This window comes from Trichosurus vulpecula, chromosome 3 (assembly GCF_011100635.1).
Source record: "Trichosurus vulpecula isolate mTriVul1 chromosome 3, mTriVul1.pri, whole genome shotgun sequence".
NCBI classification, from domain to species: domain Eukaryota; kingdom Metazoa; phylum Chordata; class Mammalia; order Diprotodontia; family Phalangeridae; genus Trichosurus; species Trichosurus vulpecula.
Window position 1 is genome coordinate 112,747,180 of NC_050575.1, and position 20,171 is coordinate 112,767,350.

Consider the following 20,171-nt stretch of genomic DNA (forward strand, 5'->3'; position numbering starts at 1 on the left):
ATTAGTCCTGTGAGATCCCTGCATGTCTGAGCTAAATGGCTCTGGGGAGCCTTCTGTTTCTTTGGTGGCTTCCTTGTGTGTCTGTGTTTTTGCTCCTCTGAGTTAGGTTTGACCCTGGGGAAGTAAATCTTATACACCAGGCTAGGGTGTGAGCTGCCTACAGTCTTGGGCATATAAAATACTGACAACTTGGGCAGTGATAACTGTCAGCAAGAGCTGGATCCTCAGATAATAACTTCTGAATCTGAACCCAGCTGTCCCTGTTCTGCTGGGATTGCCCATATCAGAGACTACCAGGATGTTGGGAGTCAAAGGTTGGGAGACTGTGACCCTAGATATGGAAGAATGGAATGTGGGATATGGAAGAATGTATTGTGTAGGTGCTCAGTGGCAGAAGCCAGGATCCTAACCAACTCTGTCTCTACCCCCACTCTTACCCCCCAAAAGGCATCCACAGCTGTGCAGATAAGTGAATGACCTGGTGGTATAATTACAAGAATTTGGGGAGGTGTCCAAGACTTAAATCTATAGTGACATCTAGTTGCAGAGGAGATTTCCAGTAAGATCTTTCTGTACACCACTGAACTCCAGGCTACATCAACTGAGTACTAACTGTATCATATCTTTAAAAATGGGAAAGGCTTTTTGCCTGATTCTAGTCATAGACTGTGTATCTATTGTTTGAAGACCATTGTAGCCAAATATGGAGAAGCTAATGAGACGATATGGTTTTTTTGACCATGGCAACTCAGAGCTTGTCTCTTTAGTTGCAAGGGGACTGTGGTATGTGTCTGTGGAGGGTGTGTCCAAATTAGGGAAATATCAGATCCTTGAAGTATTGAAGCTATTAGCTTCAGGAGGGACCTCTGTATTACTTAGTTCAGGCTTTAAAAGGGCCCTTGTTCTTCTGGAAAGCCCTTAGCTTGATGGGAGCAATCAGACTTTGGTATTGAAACTAGATGTTAGAATCAGGGAGGGAGCAGATGCTGCTAATATCCCTAATGAGGGCACCAGTCTCTCTTCCACCCTTGAGTATGTCTTTGGACAGTGATATAGAAGAGTTGAGATCCGGTAACTGGTGGGTAAAAGAGGGAGGAGTCAAGAAATTTTTAACCTAACTGATGGGGAGGATAATGAATTAAGAAAAGCCCAGAGGATACATGGTTTTGTTGTTGTTATGGTGTTTTTTTAGGGGGAAGGGGGATATAATGCTTGCTTTTAGACATCCCTTGCACCTACTAATGAGAAATTACATAGGCGCTGTAGTTTATAATTTATAAATAGATTTCATAGATACTCTCATTTAATCCTCACAACCACCACATGATACAGGTAGTTGAGACAAGAAAGACAATATTGTCCTTATTTTGCAGGTAGGGAAACAGAGGCTTGGATTGGTTACAGGATTGTAGATTTAGAGCTAGAAGGGCACTCAGGTGTCCTCTAGTCCACCTCCCTCACTTTCAGATGAAGAAACTAAGGTCTGAGGAGTCTCAGTAACTTGCCCAAGATCACACAAGCATGGAATTCAAACCCATGAGCTCTTTTCACTGGACTGAGGTGAAGAGGCTTGCTCAGCTAGATCACCAATATAATAATAACTGACATTTAAATCGCACTTTAAAGTTTGCAAAGTGTTTTACAGACATTATCTCATTTGAGTCAACAGCCCTGTGAGGGAGGTGCTACAGGTATAATCATCCTAATTTTACAGACGAGGAAACTGAAGCGAGGAAGTTAAGTGACCTACTCAAGGTTACCCAGCTAGTAAAATTTCAGAAGTAGGATTTGAACAGAGATCTGCCTGAGTTTCAATCCCAGTATTCCACGCACTATACCACACTCCTTTAATAAATAGCAAAACCAGGGCTTTTGCCCTCATCTCCTGACTTCAGGTCCAGGAGTCTTTCTACTTGAGTCTGTTTCTTTCATTGGTCTCTCAGCGTAGGCTTGGGAGGTGTAAGGGAAACTGGAATGTGAATGGTATTTCTTTCCTACCACCTGTTGCTTTGCCTGAGAGAGAAGAGGGGTAGGAGCTGATAAGGGGTCAGTCCCTGGATCCTGTGGAAGTGGGAGGATGGAGCTAAAATCCAGACAGTCCAGTGTTCCACCCTCCCCTCTCTCTCCCACTAAGCACTTGGGATGTGTTTCATTACGTTTAGTAATTCAATTCTAATCAATGAATGGCCAGCTAACCTTGGAGTTGTCCTTGACTTTTCCTCTGCAACCTCACCTGACCAAGATATAGAGACCACAATAATCGCTCCAGGGCTATTCAGAGCCCTTCAGTGGCTTCTCACCACCTACTGAATATGGCGTCAAGTCCCAAAGCTGACATTCAAGGCTTCTTGCCAGCTCCCCACCTTGCCAGCCACTCACTATTCTGCAGCATTTTAAGGTTTACGAGGCATTTTCTTCACAACATCTCCATTTTACATGAGGAAAATTGAGACTCAGTAAGGTGCCTATGGACCCCATTCTCCAGTGTTCTTTCTACCATATCATTTCTTATGTGGTGCTACACCCCTTCATGTACCCTATGCACCTGCCAAACTAGACTCTTCATTCCCCTCTGCCCACATGCCTCTTGTTTTCCAACCTCTATACCTTTGCTTGTGGTGTTTCCCCATCCTTAGATAGACTTTGCTCCCAATGGCCACCTCTTGAAATCTTCTGTATTCATTCTTCAAGTACTAGCTCAAATGTTACTTCTTCCAGGAAGCCTAATGCTGTTACAGGCCATTCTACCTTATACTTATTTTGTAGTTATTGCATGTTTGTGTACAAATCATCATCCCCATGCAAGCTTATAAACACCTTGAGGTCAGGGGACTCTTAGTGTTTTCCCAGTGGTTAGCACAGTGTCTGGCTCTTAATAAGTGTTTGGTGAATTGAATTGAAAAAGGTAAGTGCTGTTTCCACAAAAGAGAGTTGGACTTGAGGTCAGGAGATCTGGATTCAAGTCCTGATTCCACCACTGAACAGCTGTCTCTTTATCTGTGCAATGGGGCTAATAGTACTTTTATTCAAGAGCTTTTGTGAGGGAAGTGTCTTTAAAATATTAGTGCACCGCAGAAATGGGACTTATTATTTGTCTCTGTGTCTTTTCCCAGAGGATAGGGTTCTCCATAGAGCAAATAATTCATGTTTTTTAGATGAATAACTTCAGTTTAAAATGGTCACTTCAGTTTCACCCAAGGTAAAAACCAAGTTTCACTTTTAACACTTCAACACTAGCCATGTTAAAATGAGCGAGCCACTTTCTTCTCTAAGCCTCAATTCCCTCTTCTATAAAATGGGAATGATAACACAATACTAAGCCCAATGATGGTTAAGAAGAGAGTATGTCGCCCACATTAAAGGATTCTAGAAATAAGAGTTGTGTGAATAGCACGGGTTTTTTCCCAATCCACTAAGAATGAAGATGAAGCATTCTTAGGTGTCAGTGACTGTGTCTTGTCTTTGAGGGGAAGGCTCCTGGAGCCCTGAGTACAGGCTATAAATGGCTTCTGGTTTGTTCTTTCCTTCAGAAAATGAACCTCCCTCCCCTCTGGTTTCTGGGATCATCGACTACAACATGCCCCTCACCTCGACATACCTGAAGCAGATGAAGCTACGGGTAATGAATTCCCAGGAGCAGGTGAGTTGCCGTCTTCAGAGAGGGTTGGTTAGAGAACGTCAGGCAGAAATGGCTCCCTTCCCTGGACCTGCCAGGTATGTCGTATCACCCTATCGGAGACAAAAGACCAAGGCCTGTGAACACTGACTGAAAATCGAAGAAGTTACTGGTCTGTTATCTTGGAAAGGCAGTGAAAGCTGAAAGAGATGGAAGAAGGCAAGGGAAGAATAGTGTGTCGGGCAGAACTCCATTACTTTAGTGAAATCCATGGAATTCATATTCCCACCCACCTCCGCACACCTTCTCAGATGATTACTAACAAGAATCTGAGTATTCAGTTTGCCTTTTAAAAAGCGTCAGAGCTGAGAGGGACCTTACAACGAAGAACGTGAAACCTGGAAGGGACCTTAGAATGCAGAATATTAGAGCTAGTAGGAGACTTAGAAATCAGAGGATTATAGCAGCAAGGGACATCAGAAGCCATTTTATTGCAACTTTTCATTTTATAGATGAGGCCACATAGCTGGTAAGTGGAAAACTGGGACTCATGCCCAGCTACCTGGTGTTTTTTCCACTAAACAGCTATTGGATAGAGCACTGGACCTGGAGTCAGAAAGACCTGAGTTCAAATCCAACCTCAGACACTTACTAGCTAGGTGACCCTGGGTAAGCCACTTAAACCTCTTTCTGCCTCAGTTTCCTCATATGTAAAATAGGGATAACAATAGCAACTACCTCAGGGGATTGTTGTGAGGATCAAAAAAGATGATATCTGTCAAGTGTTTTGCAAATCTTAAAGTGCTATGTAAATGCTAGCTATCGTTAAACCATCCTTGTGTCTTGTAACAGTAATAATAAAAATTCACATTGCTATCATGCTTTATGCTTTAAAAGCACTTTTCCCACAACCAACCTGTGAAGTAATACAAGTATTATCATATCCATTTTATAGATAAGGAAACTGTGACTGTGAAGAGTGAAGTGAATTTCTCACTGATTGAACAACTCATGAGCGTTAGAGGCAGGATTCAAACCTTGGTCTTCTGACTCCAGGCATAATATTCTTTCCATTACCCCTCACTGATTGATCTGAGGATGAAAGATAGAGGAGAATCTGAGCACGTTGGTGAGTTCCTTTCCTCAGGGAGTCGGGAGAAGTACGGTCTACTTTAGAGGCTTAAGCCTGGGACGGTGGACCCCAGAGGATGTCTATACTCCCAGGCCCCCAAGCTGTCCGACCCTCCCCAGCTGTGGTTTATTCAGGGCTTTTCAGGGCACCCTGGAAACAGGCTATAAAAAGAGAAAAAAAAGCACTCACACTTTACTATGTATTCACAAAGCCAACCCTACAGCCCTCAGCAAAGTGAGGGGTTGGCTTTTCCTGTTCAGCAGGGTGCAAGGTGGAGGCGGGGGTGGGGGGGTGCATCTTGTTCTTAGGCTTTTTCACTGTGCCCTGGCCCATCATAGGAAAAACAACCATGTCTTGCATTTTCAAAGTATGCTTACATCCGTTTTCTCAGTTGCTCCTCTGAACGGCTCTATGAAAGGCTGAGGGGACAGGGATTACTACCACCCCCACTTAATAGATGGGGAAACTGAGGCTCCATGGTGGTTATGTAGTTTGCTTGTGGTCACAAAGCTGAGAAGTATAGCTAGTAACTGTCAGAGCAAGGATGTGAACCCAGGGCTCCTGATCCCAAGTCCAGCATTCTTTCTACCTATTTCAGTCAGTGCTGGGAAGAACCTTAGGACATGAAACATAAAAGGCCAAGGCTTAAAGAAGCTTTAGAACATATAACGTAAGAGGGAGAAGGAACCGTAGAGGTTTTCTAGTCTAACCTTTTTTAGTTGACAAAGGAGAAAACTGACTCCCAGAAAAGGAGAGGGACCTGGCAATTCAGTTGTAGGTTTGGTACTAGCAATCAGGTCTTTTGACTCTGAATCCCAGTGTTTCTGTTTTCTTTTAAAACATACACACACACACACACACACACACACACACACACACATTTTATTGATGCCTTTTGACTTTATTTCACATAATATCCAAGTTCTGCCCCTCCTGCCACACACGCGTGCACACACACACACACACACATTCCAGGTTGAACAATCCCTTGTGACAAAGATCCAGGACTCTTTCCACACCCCTTGCTGCCTCCTAGAATGATGTCTTGATCCATATTTGATCTCCTTTTGAGATCCTTTCCAGTTTTGAGATCCCATGATTCTGTAATCTCAGTGCTTATTGTTCTCTATCCATGTGCAGGGGACAGATTATAATATTTTCAATACAGAAAATGCAAGATTGGCTCCCAGTCCTGCACCCATAGACAGCAACTAATCATTTCAGGTTTGGGAGAGACCTGAAGTCCAGTCCATACTTGAAGAAGAAGAATCCTCATTCCAACATCCATGACAAATGGTCATCTAACTTCTGTTTGAAGTCTGTCAATGAGAGGGAACCTACTCCCTCCTGAAGTGGCCCAGACCACTAATAGCACCCTCTGACCATTAGGAAGCTCTTCCTGACATCAAGTCTAAATCTGCCTTTTGGCAGCTTCTGCCTGTTCCTTCTAGTGCTGCTCTTTGGGGCCAAACAGAATGAGTCTGTTATGTCTTTCATGTAACAGCCCATCAGCTATTTGAAGACAACTGTTGTGTCTCCCCTGAGTCTTCTCTTCTCCTGGTTAAATATCTCCCATTCCTTCATCCGATCCTCATTCAGCATGGACTCAGGACCCTGTTATTTGCAGTGCGCCACATTTTTCTTCTCTACGCATTCAAAAGTGAGGAAGTGGAATCAGAACCCCTAGAAGACGAGGGTACTCCTTCCCCTCACTCTCTTCTTGCCTCCCTCAAGTGTCCTACCTACATGTAAGCCAAGGTGGCCCTTTAAAAGCCCAGTTTGAATAGAATAAGCGATTCCTTCGGGAAATTAAACCCAAAACATAAATGGAGAAGGATCGCTACAACTATTGTTGTTATGACTTAGATTTACATAATTCCTCACTCTGCCAGTCCTAAAGGACTGTACCTAAAAATCTGTGGTATGGTGGAAAGAACTGGACTAGGGATGGGAATGTTAGGCCTGGTTAATCCACTCTGTCACTGAGTCCATGCGTGACTATGAACAAGTCACTTCCCTTTGATTAGTTGTGATTTTCACCTCTGGAAAAGAAAGCACCTATTTCATAATGAGAAGAAATGGTTTAAATCCCAACACTGACCTTTAACTAGATTTATGACTCACAGGTTGATCCTCTCTCTGAGCCTCTAGTCTCCTCATCTATAAAATTGGGGTGATAATGATACTTAACAGTACCCACCCTGGCTTCACGAGGGGTGCCTGAGGAAAGTACTTTATAAACCTTAAAGTGCTATAGAAACGTGAGCTGTGAAGATGATTCCAACTCTGAGTTTCTGTGATTCTGTGAGCAAGGGAGCTGCTCTCCGCTGGGGCTGTCTTCATAAGTTGCTCAAGGTCTGGAAAACTTGGTTGGCTAAAATGAGGAAGAGACATTTGGTGTCATGGTCACCACACACGTGGTATGGAATTCCATCCTTCCCCGCCCACAGTTCAAACACATGCTACACCCCAAAATATAAGCTATTCAGAGTTCCCAATCAGTCTTGCAGGAGAGACAGGCCATACTTCGGTACACTTCCTTGGTCTCGTTAACGTGAGTACTCCTTCCACCAGGGCAGCTCCAGGGCTTTCCATGCCTTTTTTATCCTGTAGCTTTCTTGACCATCTTTTTCTAGAAATCCTCCATATGGAATCCACCTAATTAGGGGCCTTGCTCTGATTCTTTGATTCATGGTACAACACTGGGGTCATCCATCTGTTATACAAATAATAACAAAACTTTTATTTATAAATCACTTTAAAGTTTGCAAAGTTATCTCCTACCTGTCTCCCATTCTTAATCAATATATTTTGTTCATTACTTGGAATGTGCCTGTTCCTTTCAAAGCAACTATTGAAATCCAGTTGGATGGTTCATTCATTCAGCATTAAAGTATTTATTTCCTGCCAAGAACTGTGCTACACCCTGGTTGGTCAGCCTGCTCAGTGACAAGGGATTTACAGATAATTTAATCTAGTCATCTTCTTTTACACATAAGAAGACTGAGGACCAAGTTCATTTTCCTTCTGACCACTAAATATGGACATCCCCTAAGGGTCTTTGCTCTGAGTCCTCTTCCTATCCTTTCCCTTAGTGATCTCCTCAGTTCTCTTGGGTTCAAATATCATTATGCAGATGCAACTCAAATCTATGTCCATCCCCAAGTTTCTCTCATGAACACCAGTCCTGCTTGCTAAACATCTCCACTTGGATGTTGTTTAAGTGCGTCAAACTCAACATGTCCAAAACAGAACTTAATTGCTTTCTTTCTAAACCTATTCCTCCTTCAAACTTGATAGTTTCTGTGAATGGCATCATCATCCTTCCAGTCCCCCAAATCCTTGATTCTTCCTTCTCTCTCCAACCCCATGCTTAATCAGTTGCCAAGTCTTATTCCTGTCTGTATTGACATCCTTCACATTTGTCCCTTTCTTCTCACTCATGTAGCCTCTATGGTAGTTCAGGCCTTTATCACCCTTGTCCAGACTAATGCAATAGCATCCTGTTTGTTCGACCTACTCCTAGTCTCCCCCCTCTGCAATGTATTCTCCACACAGCTGCTAAATGGGTATTCCTAGAACTTAGGACTGTGACCGTGTCATCTCCCTATTCAAAAACCTCCTTTGTTTCCCCGACATCACTAGGAGAAAGTACAAAATCCTCAGCCTGGCATTTAAATTCCTCCACAGTGTGACTCCTGCCTACACTTCCAGTCCTATTTCATATGACTAACCTTCATATACCCTCTTCCAGTCAAACTGAACTATTATCTATTCTCAATGTGAAACATTAGATTTCCTGCATCCATGCAGGAAAGTGACACGTGACTGCCCATGTCTGGAATGTGTTCTCTTTTCACTTCAGTTTCCTGAGTGTCTAGCTTTTACCGAATTACAACTCAACTTCATTGTTCAGCTGTTTTTAGTTGTGTCCAACTCTTCGTGTCCCTGTGTGGGGTTTTCTTCACAAAGATACTGGAGTAGTTTGCCATTTCCTTCTCCAGCTCATTTTTACAAATGAGAAACTGAGGCAAACAGGGTTAAATGACTTGCCCAGGGTCATATAACTCATAAGTGTCTGAAGCCAGATTTGAATTCAGGTCTTCCTGATTCCAAGCCAGGCACTCTAACCACCCAGCTGCCTGTAATTCAAGTATTACCTTCAAAATGGTCCCTTTCCTGATTTCTTCTCCTCTTCCGCCCAGTTGTGAGCATTCTGTTCCTCTTAGAATTCCCGTTTTATTTTGATTATACTTTATATCTGCTTTCTTGTCCATGTAGTCTGTCTCCCAGTGGAACGGAAGTTCCATGAGAGCAGAGATAGTTTCATCTTGTCTTTGTACCTAGCGTGGGTACTGCCTTGTACAACTAGCCATTTAGCAAATGTCTGTTGTGAGATAAGTGCTATAAGTATTATTATTCCTGGCTTACAGACGAGGAAACTGAGGCTCAGAGAGGTTAAACCACCTACCCAGTGTCACACAATGAGTCAGAGACATGATCTTAACCCTGGACTTCTAGAATTCAAGCCTGGTTTTCTGTTTGCCACAGCACACTACCTCTCCACTCTCTTTCACTTTCTCTGCAGGACCCACCCACTTCCTTTTCCTGCCATAAATGTCCTTCACACAAATAGGTTATCATTGGCAATAAGCTACATCCTGCTTGTGCCTGCCATGTGTCTTTCCATTAATTTTTGGATCACCTTATTATGATTCTCTTGAGTTCTGGGATTTTAGCCATAGTGCATCCCTAGGACAAAAATATACAATACAAAACACTTGGTAGCCCATGTACTAGTATTGTGACCACTGAGCAGTAGTGTTAGGGCATTCCCATGAAATCCCTCTGTATTTGGGGGCAAGGGAAGGGAAGCTCGGAATGTGCCCATTCCTTTCAAAGAAGCTATTGAAATCCAGTTGGATGGTTCATTCATTCAACATTAAAGTACCTATTTTGGGGGCAGCGAGGTGGCACAGTGAATAGAGCACCAGCCCTGGAGTCAGGAGGATCTGAGTTCAAATGTGACCTCAGACACACTTACTAGCTGTGTGACCCTGGGCAAATCACTTAACCCCAATTGCCCTGCCTTCCTCCTCCAAAAAAAAAAGTACCTATTTCCTGCCAAGTACTGTGCTAGACCCTGGTTGGTCCCCCTGCTCAGTGACAAGGAATTTACAGATAATTTAATTTAATCACCTTCTTTTACACATAAGAAGACTGAGAACCAAGAAGAAGAAGAAATTTGCCTCATTCACACATAGAGTGGCAGCATTGGACTTTAACCCAGGTCATCTAGCTCTCAGGAGTTAGGGTTTTTAGTATGTTTCTTTGAGCCTTATAGAATCTCTCATAATGTCAGAGCTAGAAGGGGGAGATGATCTAGTGTGGAGAAGGGAGAGGGGAGAGAAGACAAGTTTATATTGATCACCTACTGTGTGTTAGGCTGTGCTAAGCACTTACAAATATCTTTGATCCTCACAACAACCCTGAGAAGTAGGTGCTCATTTTACAGTTAGGGAAACTGAGGCAGAGAGTGGTTAAGTGACTTGCCCAGGGTTCAAAGATCTAATAAGTGTCTGAGTTAAGATTTAAATTTGTGTGTTCCTGACTGGGATAGAGCCCAGAGTTCTATTCACTGCACCACATAGGTGCCTCCTAATTTTAAAAGTGGGGAAACAAATTGAGGAAGAAACTTGTCCAAAGGCATCTGGTATATTTAGTGATAGAGCCAGCACTAGAGCCCATGGCTGCTAATTCTGAGTGTAAAGTTGTTCCTACTGTGTCATGCTGTATAGGAGGCAGCTTATCCTCACAGGCACCCACATGTGTGAGAAGCCATTCAGTGCCATAGATAACACAGTGGATCCGGAGTCAGAAGCCATATCAGTTCAAACCCTAAATCTGCTAGTTACTCACTGGATGACCTTAGTCAGATAAAATGCCTTCTCTCCTCTGGGCCTTGCTTTCCGCCTATATAAAACGAGGAGGTTAGATGTAGAGATGTCTCTAAGGTTGAATCCAGTTCTAAATCCTATGATCTCTTAAATCCTGCAATTCCCTGCAACAAATTTCCAGTTTTTGAAGTTGGTATGTCCTTTTTATTATTCAGTCCTTTTAATCATGTAAAACTCTTGGTGACCTCATTTGAGGTTTTCTTGGCAGAGACACTGGAGCGGTTTGCCATTTCCTTCTCCAGCTCATTTTATAGATGAGGGAACTGAGACAAACAGGGTTAAGTGACTTGCGCAGGGACAAACAGCTAGTAAGTGTCTGAGGCCAGATCTGAACTCAAGAAAATGAGTCTTCCTGACTCCTGGCCACCTAGGTGCCCCTAAAGTTGATATATTATACTTATAGTATTAGTGGATATGAGAGAGGGTATGGAACACCTGGAAAGTGAAACGGATCTAACAACTGCCAGAATCAAATGTGAAACTAACCAGTGTTTATTTTTTTAAATCTCACAATTAAACCAACCACCTACAAATTAAAAAAAAAATCCACTCAAATGTATATATTTTTTCATTTATACATCTGAGAGCTCTATAGGAAGACAAGAAAAGAAACTTTAAAAAAATTGTGGTTTGATCAAACAATGTATAAAGTGTGGAGGTTCATCCCAGGATAAAACAAGTCTAAAGTTACTTCCAATCCAGTTGTGTCTCATGAATTGTTGTCGTTCAGTCATCTCAGTTGTATCTGACTCTCTGTGATTCTATTTTGGGGTTTTCTTGGCAAAGATACTAGAGTGGTTCACCATTTCCTTCTCCAACTCATTTTACAGATGAGAAAACTGAGGTTAAGTGACTTGTGCAGGGTCAAACAGCTAGTAAGTATCTAAGGAAAGATTTGAACTCAGGTCTTCCTGATTCTATCCAAGTTCCATCTACTGTGCTAGACTGGGATATTTGTATTTCTCTATTCAAGTGTTACAGGATGTCTCAGAGAAAGGAATTGAACCTGTGATTTCATGGGCATAGAGGATTCCTTCTGCCTATTTGGAAGGGCACCTTCTCTGCAATTTGTAGTCTTAGTTGCCTAAAGCACTGAGACATTAAGTGAGGGTTGGCCAGGGTCACACAGCTTGTATGTGTCAGAGTTTAGTGTTGAACCCAGACTGGCTCCAAGGCCAGCTCTTTATCCACTATGCCGTGCCACCTTCAGGGTGTTCCAATCCAATAAAATTCTTCAGGCTAAGAAAATGGACCAGCAAGAGGGTACTGTTTCTCCACAGCTAGTTTTTCTTATTTATAGTGAATTCTTTGTAATTGAAGCCACGCAAGGCTTTGAATCTATTCTTGGCTCTGCCACTGATTCTAGCCACACAACCTTGAATAAATCATTTCACTTCCTTGCCTCGATTATTCCATCTAGAAAACGAGTTGGAAGTTTACCTCTAGCTTCATAAACCACCAGAGCTGAAAATTAGCCTAGAACATCGACAAGAGCTGAAGGAATGTTAGATCACAGAATATACAGCACGAGAGCTGTCCAGCACTTTAAGCAACCCATCAAGTCCCTTGTTTTACAGATGGGAAAACCGAGGCACAGAAAGGCAAAAATGTCTTACTTGTCTAGAATCCCTAAGAAAAATTTGAGCAGGGCTTCAAAACCTTAAGGTGAGAGGTATACATCCATATCGGTTGTTGGGGTTTATTTTTTTTTAAGTGACTGAGATGCCGGATTTGGAAAATAACTATTAGTTGCCAAAGAGAGAAATTAAAAGCAGTGTTATATGTGAGTTGGGTATTTGGAACCTTCTAGATCCTCAAGGGCAGTTCTCCAACATTGGCAAGCTAAATATCTGGCTACAACTAATTTTAAAAATGCACCAGGATCAGAAGAAAAAAATTGGTGGAGGGGAGAGCGGAAGTACGCTCAGACCTTTAGATTCTAAATTAGAAAGTGTTTACGTTTTAGTTATTTGTGTCTGTCTTTCCCTCCCCTCCCCATCTTTCAAATCCTACCCAAGATTATGAGTTTCTTGAAGTAACTCGTGTTCCTCTGTTGCTGAGCCTGTCTTTTTGTACTCAAAAAATCAAATTGTTTCATTCACACTGGCCTTCCTACTGACGTGGAATATAGAACACAAGAATGTTGGAACTGGAGGGACCTTGGAAATCAGGTAGTTCTGTCTCCTCACATAACCAATGGGGAAGCAGACAGGTCCAGAGAAGGCAAATGACTCTCTCAGAGTCACACAGCTCATGAATGGCAAAGGTTCTATCAAGACCCAGGTTCCCTGACTCCAAGTTTATGGATTTTCCAGGACCGTCTCTCTTACAGCCTTTCCTTTATAGCCAAACCAGATTTATAACAATAGTACCACCTAACAAAGGGCCCTCATATCCACTATCTCATGTGTTTTCCCAGAAACAACCCTAAGAGGTAAGTTATATAAATACTATTTTACAAATGGGGAAACTGAGACCCAGCATCCAGGAAGTGACTTACCCAAGGTCCCATAGTGAGTTAATATCAGAGCTAGGGTTTGAAGCCAGGACTCCTGGCTGTTGGCCATTGCACCATCATCTTTCCTCAGTTTTAACCTGGTTTCCTTTACTTATAATTGACCTAAGTCTATAAATATGTGCAGTCATCAATTTGGAACGGGATGGAGCCTTAGAATTCAACTAGTCTAATCCTCTCCTTTTATAGATGACAGAAGTGGTTAAGTGCCCACTAATTAGCAGACCTGAGATTTGAACCCAGTCCCTTTGCCTCCAAATCCTTTGTACCTCTTGGACTCTTTCTTACAAGGTAGAACTTGCCCCAGCTGCCTCCTATCAGTCTGATTCCCATCATTGGGATCTTTTACTCTCTCCAGCTAGGTGGTACAATGGATAGAGCTCCAAAGCTGGAGTCAGGAAGACTTATCTCCCTGAGTTCAAATCTAGCCTCAGACACTTACTAGCTGTGTGGCCCTGGGCAAGTCACTTAACCCCGTTTGCCTCAGTTTCTTATCTGTAAAATGATCTGAACAGGGAAATGGCAAAACATTACAGTATTTCTGCCAAGAAAACCCCAAATGGGCAGAGTCAGTCACAGCTGAATAACAAGTCTTTCCAGTATTTAGCCTCATCCAGGGAAAGCCATCCAAACAATTCAATCTTCTTCCATTAGGAGCTCCATAGTTGTCAGGGTCTTAATTCCTGTGTGTTAATGTCCTGCTAATGGTCTTAATACTCCAGTCTCAACACAGTGTGAAAGCTGGGAGGGCCTCATTGTTTAAATATATTCTATGGAGGCTGTCTCTTTAATCCACTAACTTTTAGCTCCTGGGTTTTCTTTGGGATCCAAGTCCCATTTTTGGAGAGGAGAGAGGCAGGAGTGGGGTGGGGCTATACACAGAAGACGAGGCAGCTGAGCCCTTTTCCCCATCCTGGTCTCTTTCCCTCCCTTCTCTTTCAGTCTTTTGTCAGGGGGCTGCCTTGGCTCATTCTGCTTCTAACCTTAGTCCTTCCTGATGCCTCCTCCTCCCACCTCCCCCACATCCATTATCTCTTAGATAATCCTGTTGATTCTGTCTCTTCACTACTACTCCCATCTGTCCTCTAGTAGCATTATAGAATCCTAAAATGTCATTAGCTGGAAGGGACCTTAGAGGTAATCTAGTTTAACTCCCTCTTTTTTCAGACAAGGAAACTGAGGCACTATGGGGCGGGGGGGGGGGGGGGAGGGGAGGGGAGGTGTTAGGGGGTGGGAAAAGGGTTTTCTTAAGGTCACACAGAGCCAATACTGAAACTGTCTTGGGCGCAAGTCAAGTACTTTTTCCACCAAACCATCTCTCCTTTGCATCCTTATTGCCATCATCCTATTTTAGGTTCGTCTCATTTCTCCTAGACCAGTATAGCATCCCCTAACCTTTCTTTCAACCTATCCTGTCCATAATACCAGATTAAGGAACAACTCTAATCATTTCAGTCTTCTTTTCAGAAACTTTCCCACAAGATAAACTCCAAACTTCTTAGCCCAGCATTCAAGGTCTTTCCTATATATTTCTATTTGAGAAGTATCAGGATGTAATGGATAGAGTACTGGGGTCAGGAAGACCTAGGTCCAAATTCTGCTTCAGAAACTTATTAATTGGATAACTCTGGACAAGTCACTTAACTCTCAACCTCAGTTTCCTCATTTGTAAAGTGAAGGGGTTGGACTAGATATCCAAGTACTTCCTCCTACCTGTTCAAGGTGGACTAATCATGTTCCTGAGTCAGTCTGTCTTCTCCCTCCCCTAATGCTTTTGTTCCCTATGCTTTGGATACCCTTTCCCCACGTTTGCTACCATTGGCTGCATGGTCAGTTCCTACTCATCATTTGAGGCCAACTTCAAAGGCTGTCTGCTCCAGGAAACCTTCTCTTATCACCTCCAGAAGGAAGGTCTATCCCCCTCACTCTTGTATTCACTTTACACACTTGTCTTATTCTACTTTATGTATTCTTCTGTGTTTGCATAGCCCATAAGCTCCTTAAGTACAAGAGACAGCATTATCTTGTCCAGTCCAAAAATAGCACTTTCACACAGTAGGTGCTTAATCAATGTTTTAATTTACTTGACCTGGCTTTGATCCCGTACGGATCTGAAAGTTAATTTTCCTGGTGGAGAAATGGGATTTGGAGAGACAGTGAAGTACCACATTAGCTGCATGGCCTTAGGCAAAGCACTTGATTTTTCTGAGCCTCAGTTTTCTCATCTGTAAAGTGTATGTAATAATACTTAACACTTCCTACCTCAGGAGTTTTTATGAGGAAAGCTTTTCACAAACTTCGAAGGACCAGAGAAATGTGAGTTAGTGAAAACAGAACCCAATTCTGTAATCAGTTACAAGTGGATTTGGAGGTCCATTTTTATCTATGGTGGATGCACCTCCTCTCTCTCTCTCTCTCTCTCTCTCTCTCTCTCTCCTCTCTCTCTCTCTCTCTCTCTCTCTCTCTCACTTCTGTGGCTGTAAAGGCTGTGTGTGCATGCCACTCTGCCAAGCACTAGACCATAGAAGAACACAGGGAGGAAGAGCTGTTATGCTTGGCATCGGTCCAGAAACCCTCTGGCCCAAGCCCTACACTCTTGCCTGCCTAGCAGCCATCCTCAAGAGCCCAGGAAACAGTGGTTGAGGGCACTCAAGGCCAGCAGTACTAGACCTGACTCTGCACCAGAGCTACCCTCCTAGACTCACAGCCATACACTATTAGTGCTCTGGGAGACTAGACAACATACTGAGTTAAATGTCTTCATTTGACAATTGGGGAAACTGAGGATCAGAGCGGATAAATGATTTCCCCAAGGCCACATACTCATAAGAAGTAGAATTAGGATTTCACTCAGGCTTTTTTTTCTGATTTCCATCCTGGTGTTCTCATTACATTAAGTTGCATTTTTTAGGGTAAGAGAATTGGGCCATTTCTGGTGCTTTAAACCAGTTGTCTCAAACTCAAACACAAAACAGATCCCTGAGGGCCAAATACTGACTTGAAAACATGAAATTAAAATTATTTGTGTTGTATTGTATTTTTATTTATTCTGTCAAATATTTCTCAATTACATTTTAATCTGGATGGAGGTGGGAGGGGGAGTGGGCTGGGCCTTGAATTTGAGGTCTTTGCTTTAAACTACCACCCTCCCTGGCCCACTGCCTCCAGGAGCTTTCCTTGTCTAGCTCCCCCCTTCTGGCCTTAACTGTTCAATGAAATCAGTTGGAAAAAAGATAACAAGGACAAAAACCAAAACCCAAACAAACCACAATTGATATTCTCTTATAATAAGTTATAGAGCTGAGAAGAGTCTGTCCTAGGGGGCAGCTGGGTGGTACAATGTGGTAAGTAGAGCACCAACCCTGGAGTCAGGAGGACCTGAGTTCAAATCCAGCCTCAGACATTTGACAACTTACTAGCTGTGTGACCTTGGACAAGTCATCTAACCTGAATTGCCCTGCCTTCCCCCTCAAAAAAAAAAAAGAGTCTGTCCTTGCAGCAGAATCAGACTCTCAGAGCTGAGTGGGAAATGAGAGACATTTAGCTTAACCCCCACCCTAAACAAGTGTTCAAATCCAGCATCGTCTCAGAAGACCTCCATTGATGGGGAACTCACTACATTTAGAAAAATTTATATTTTATTTTATTTTTTGGTCTGCATTCTCTCTCCCTTCTACCTCCCTCTGTACCACTCCTACTCCATTCTCTCCAAATTGAGAAACAAGAAAATCAAAATCTTTGCTACAAACATGTCTTGTCAAGCAAAACAAATTCCTGCTTTGGCCATGTCCAAAATATATGTCTCAATCTGCATGCTGAGTCCGTCACCTTTCTGTTGGGAAAAACATAGCATGTTATATCATCAGTCCTCTCTGGAATTGTAACTAGTCATTGTGTTAATCAGAGGAACTTGCCACATTTCAAGGCAGCTCATTTCTACTTACAAATAATTTTATATGGAGACTAAAGGAAATGGTTTTAGTTTCTTCCCCATGCACTAGGCCTCAGATCCCTTTCCTCTGTGGGTTTTTGCACTCTCAACTTATTTCTTTTATTTCTATCTCAGTGCTACACATCCTCAAAGGGAGTACCCAAAAACCTATTGACCAAAAAGGGGAACAAGGAAATAACTGAAGGATTAGAGGTAGCCCCGTATAATGCAGAAGGCATTAGATGGAAGCTGAAGGCCAGAGTTCAAGACCTAGTTCTACTATGTAGTGGTTGACTGACTTCAGGCAGGTCACAGGCACAATGGGCCTCAGTTTCAGTATCTATAAAATGGGGTTAGATAAGAATCATCCTACCTAACTTACAAAGGAGCCCTGAGGAAAATACTTTTGCAACTGCAAAACATTTTAGAAATGTAACAAAGTAATAATGACAATAATAATTATTATTGATGATGATCCTTTGATGAATCTGTGATTTCATTGATGTATGACCCTCCACCACCCGTACAGATCAAAGCCTTTCTGCGCCTTCCCACAGCCTTTGCTATTCTTGCCTTTGTCTTTCTATAAATCCTTCGGAGAGGATCTGTCCAATGCCCTGGAGGCCTTACCCTGGGCTTTAATTATTTAACTTTTTAAGATAATGATACGTCTCATTGAAATTCAACATAAACACTGTCTTGAGCTATGCATTGCCCCAGTTCAATTTTAGAGGTTTGTAAAAAACCAAACTTGTATCAGCTGCTATTCAGTGACTAAAAGGATTACATTTTGTAATCCTAGAAGTAAAATCATTCAAAGAAAGAGGTGTTCTCTTTCTCACACACATACACACGCATGCACGCACGCACGCATGCACGCACGCACGCACGCACACCCCAGTTTTGACATGACCCTCCCCCCCAGAAGTCTAATGGAGATAGATCACAAGACCTGAGGTGACCTTGCCAGAGAACTCCTGCACTTGTCCATTGGTATGAAAAAGTGTCATCTAGAAACTGTTGCGTGCAAAGTGCATACGGAATGGGTTGTCTGTCTTTTTTAAAGATAGAAATTTATTATTGAAAATTCACAAAACTAAAAAAAATTTGCAAGAAACTTAAATACTTAAACTTTCAAATGATTTAAAGAAGTTTGTAGGGTTATTACTTCACTAAGACTTTAGGGACACCCTGTATTTCTGATACCAGAACAGCACTTGGGATTGCTCATGTTTGTTATTTCTCGTTCTCAATACATGATCTATCCACCCCTTTTTCTGCTTAATGCTGCCTTTTATTCTACTCCTGGGTTAAAGTTAGAGCCTCTTTTACATCCTTAAATTCTGGATCTCTACCTCTCCTCTCTATCACCCCCACATACACATATATACATGTATACATTTATACACATGCATATACACATGTGATAGCTAAAACCCTCACAACTGACTTTGAGCGGGTATTTATTAAGTATCTACTATGTGCTGAGCACTGTGGGATTTATTATAGACCAGGGTAAATAAAATGAGGTCCTTGCCCTCAAGGAGATTATAGTTTAGAAGGGGAGATACATGGAGAAGAGGAAGAGAATAAGCATTTACATAGCACCTACTGAGCAGCTAGGTGCACAGTGGATAGAATGCTGGGCCTGGAGTCAGGAAGGTCTGAGTTCAGATGTGGCCTCAGACACTTACTAGCTGTGTGACCCTGGGCAAGTCACTTAACCCTGTTTGCCTCAGTTTCCTCATCTGCAAAAATAAGCTGGAAAAGGTAATGGCAAACCACTCTAGTCTCTTTGTCAAGAAAACCCCAAATGGGGTCACAAAGAGTTAGACATGACTGAAACAGCTAAATAACAACATATAGCACCTATTATGTGCCAGGTACCGTACTAATTCCTTTTCTAAAATATCTCATTTGGTCCTTACAACAACCCTTCAAGGTAGGTGCTTTCATTATCTCCATTTTACAGTTGAGGAAACTGAGGTAACCAGTGGTTAAGTGATTTGCCCAGAGTCACATAGCTAATAAGTATCTGAGTCCAAATTTTAATTCGGGTCTTCCTGGCCCCAGGTCCAGTGCTTGCTCCACTATGCCACCTAGCTGCTACATACACAAATAATTTTAATGCAAAATAGATGGTCAAAAAGTGCTATTCGAGGTGAGGCAGGGCATTTTTGATTAGGGGGGAGGGGCGCTGGATCAGGAAGGCTTATTGAGGAAGGAAAACTTGGGAAGCTTACTGAGAATAGTTTCATTTGATTCCAGTGTGGAAGCGAGGCGGGCGAGAAGCAGGTTGAAGAAATCATGGATGACCATGAAGTACAGGCTGAAGAACCAGTAAGGGTTTATGAGCAGGGGATTGATGTGATCGGATCTATGCATTAGGAGAATTCATTCAGGATCTATGGAAGGTGATTTAGTTGGAAAAAAACCGGAGGCAAGAGAGTCTGGAGGTTATGAGGCTATTGCATTAGTCCAGGCCAGGGGGTAATGATGGTCTGCATGCTGAATCAGGTCTAGTAGTTTTGATTATTCTGCTGATTTGCCATCTCTCCCCCTCCCCAGTGTCAGTCCCCTCCCTGAGCTCTGGCTGTTCTCAGGTGGCTTAGCGTAGGAGATCCATAAGAGACTAGAAACTTAAGGAAGCTGGCTTTCTGTATGAGAACTTTGCAAACCTCATAACCTCTCTGGCTCAAGGGTGGGCACCTATGAAAAGACTGTTATGTTGTAGAAAGAGCACTGGGCTTCACATCAGACAGCCTGGGTTGCCTATATGTTTACCTTGGGCAAGTTACTTCTGAGATTTATTTTTTACCTTATAAAATGGGGATAATAAAACAACATGGTTGTAAGGAAAACACTTTGTAAACCTGAAGGACTATAAAAGAAGGAGCTATTATTATACGTAGTACATGTTAGACTTCATTCAACAAACATTAAGTGCCTAAAGCATCATGCTCATTGCTAGGGGAGGTGTAAAGTTTGGATGCTGTGGATTGCAGTCAAGTAGGGGATTA

General features: G+C 42.5%; 1 protein-coding gene across 1 annotated transcript in view; it reads left to right on the plus strand.

Moving 5' to 3' along the window:
* NOL4L (nucleolar protein 4 like) overlaps window positions 1–20,171 on the plus strand; it is a 207,865-nt gene that overhangs the window by 86,597 nt on the left and 101,097 nt on the right. The window contains exon 6 of the mRNA XM_036749788.1: window positions 3,531–3,640. Coding sequence (XP_036605683.1) covers window positions 3,531–3,640 — 110 coding nt within the window. The remainder of the gene's footprint in view (window positions 1–3,530; window positions 3,641–20,171) is intronic.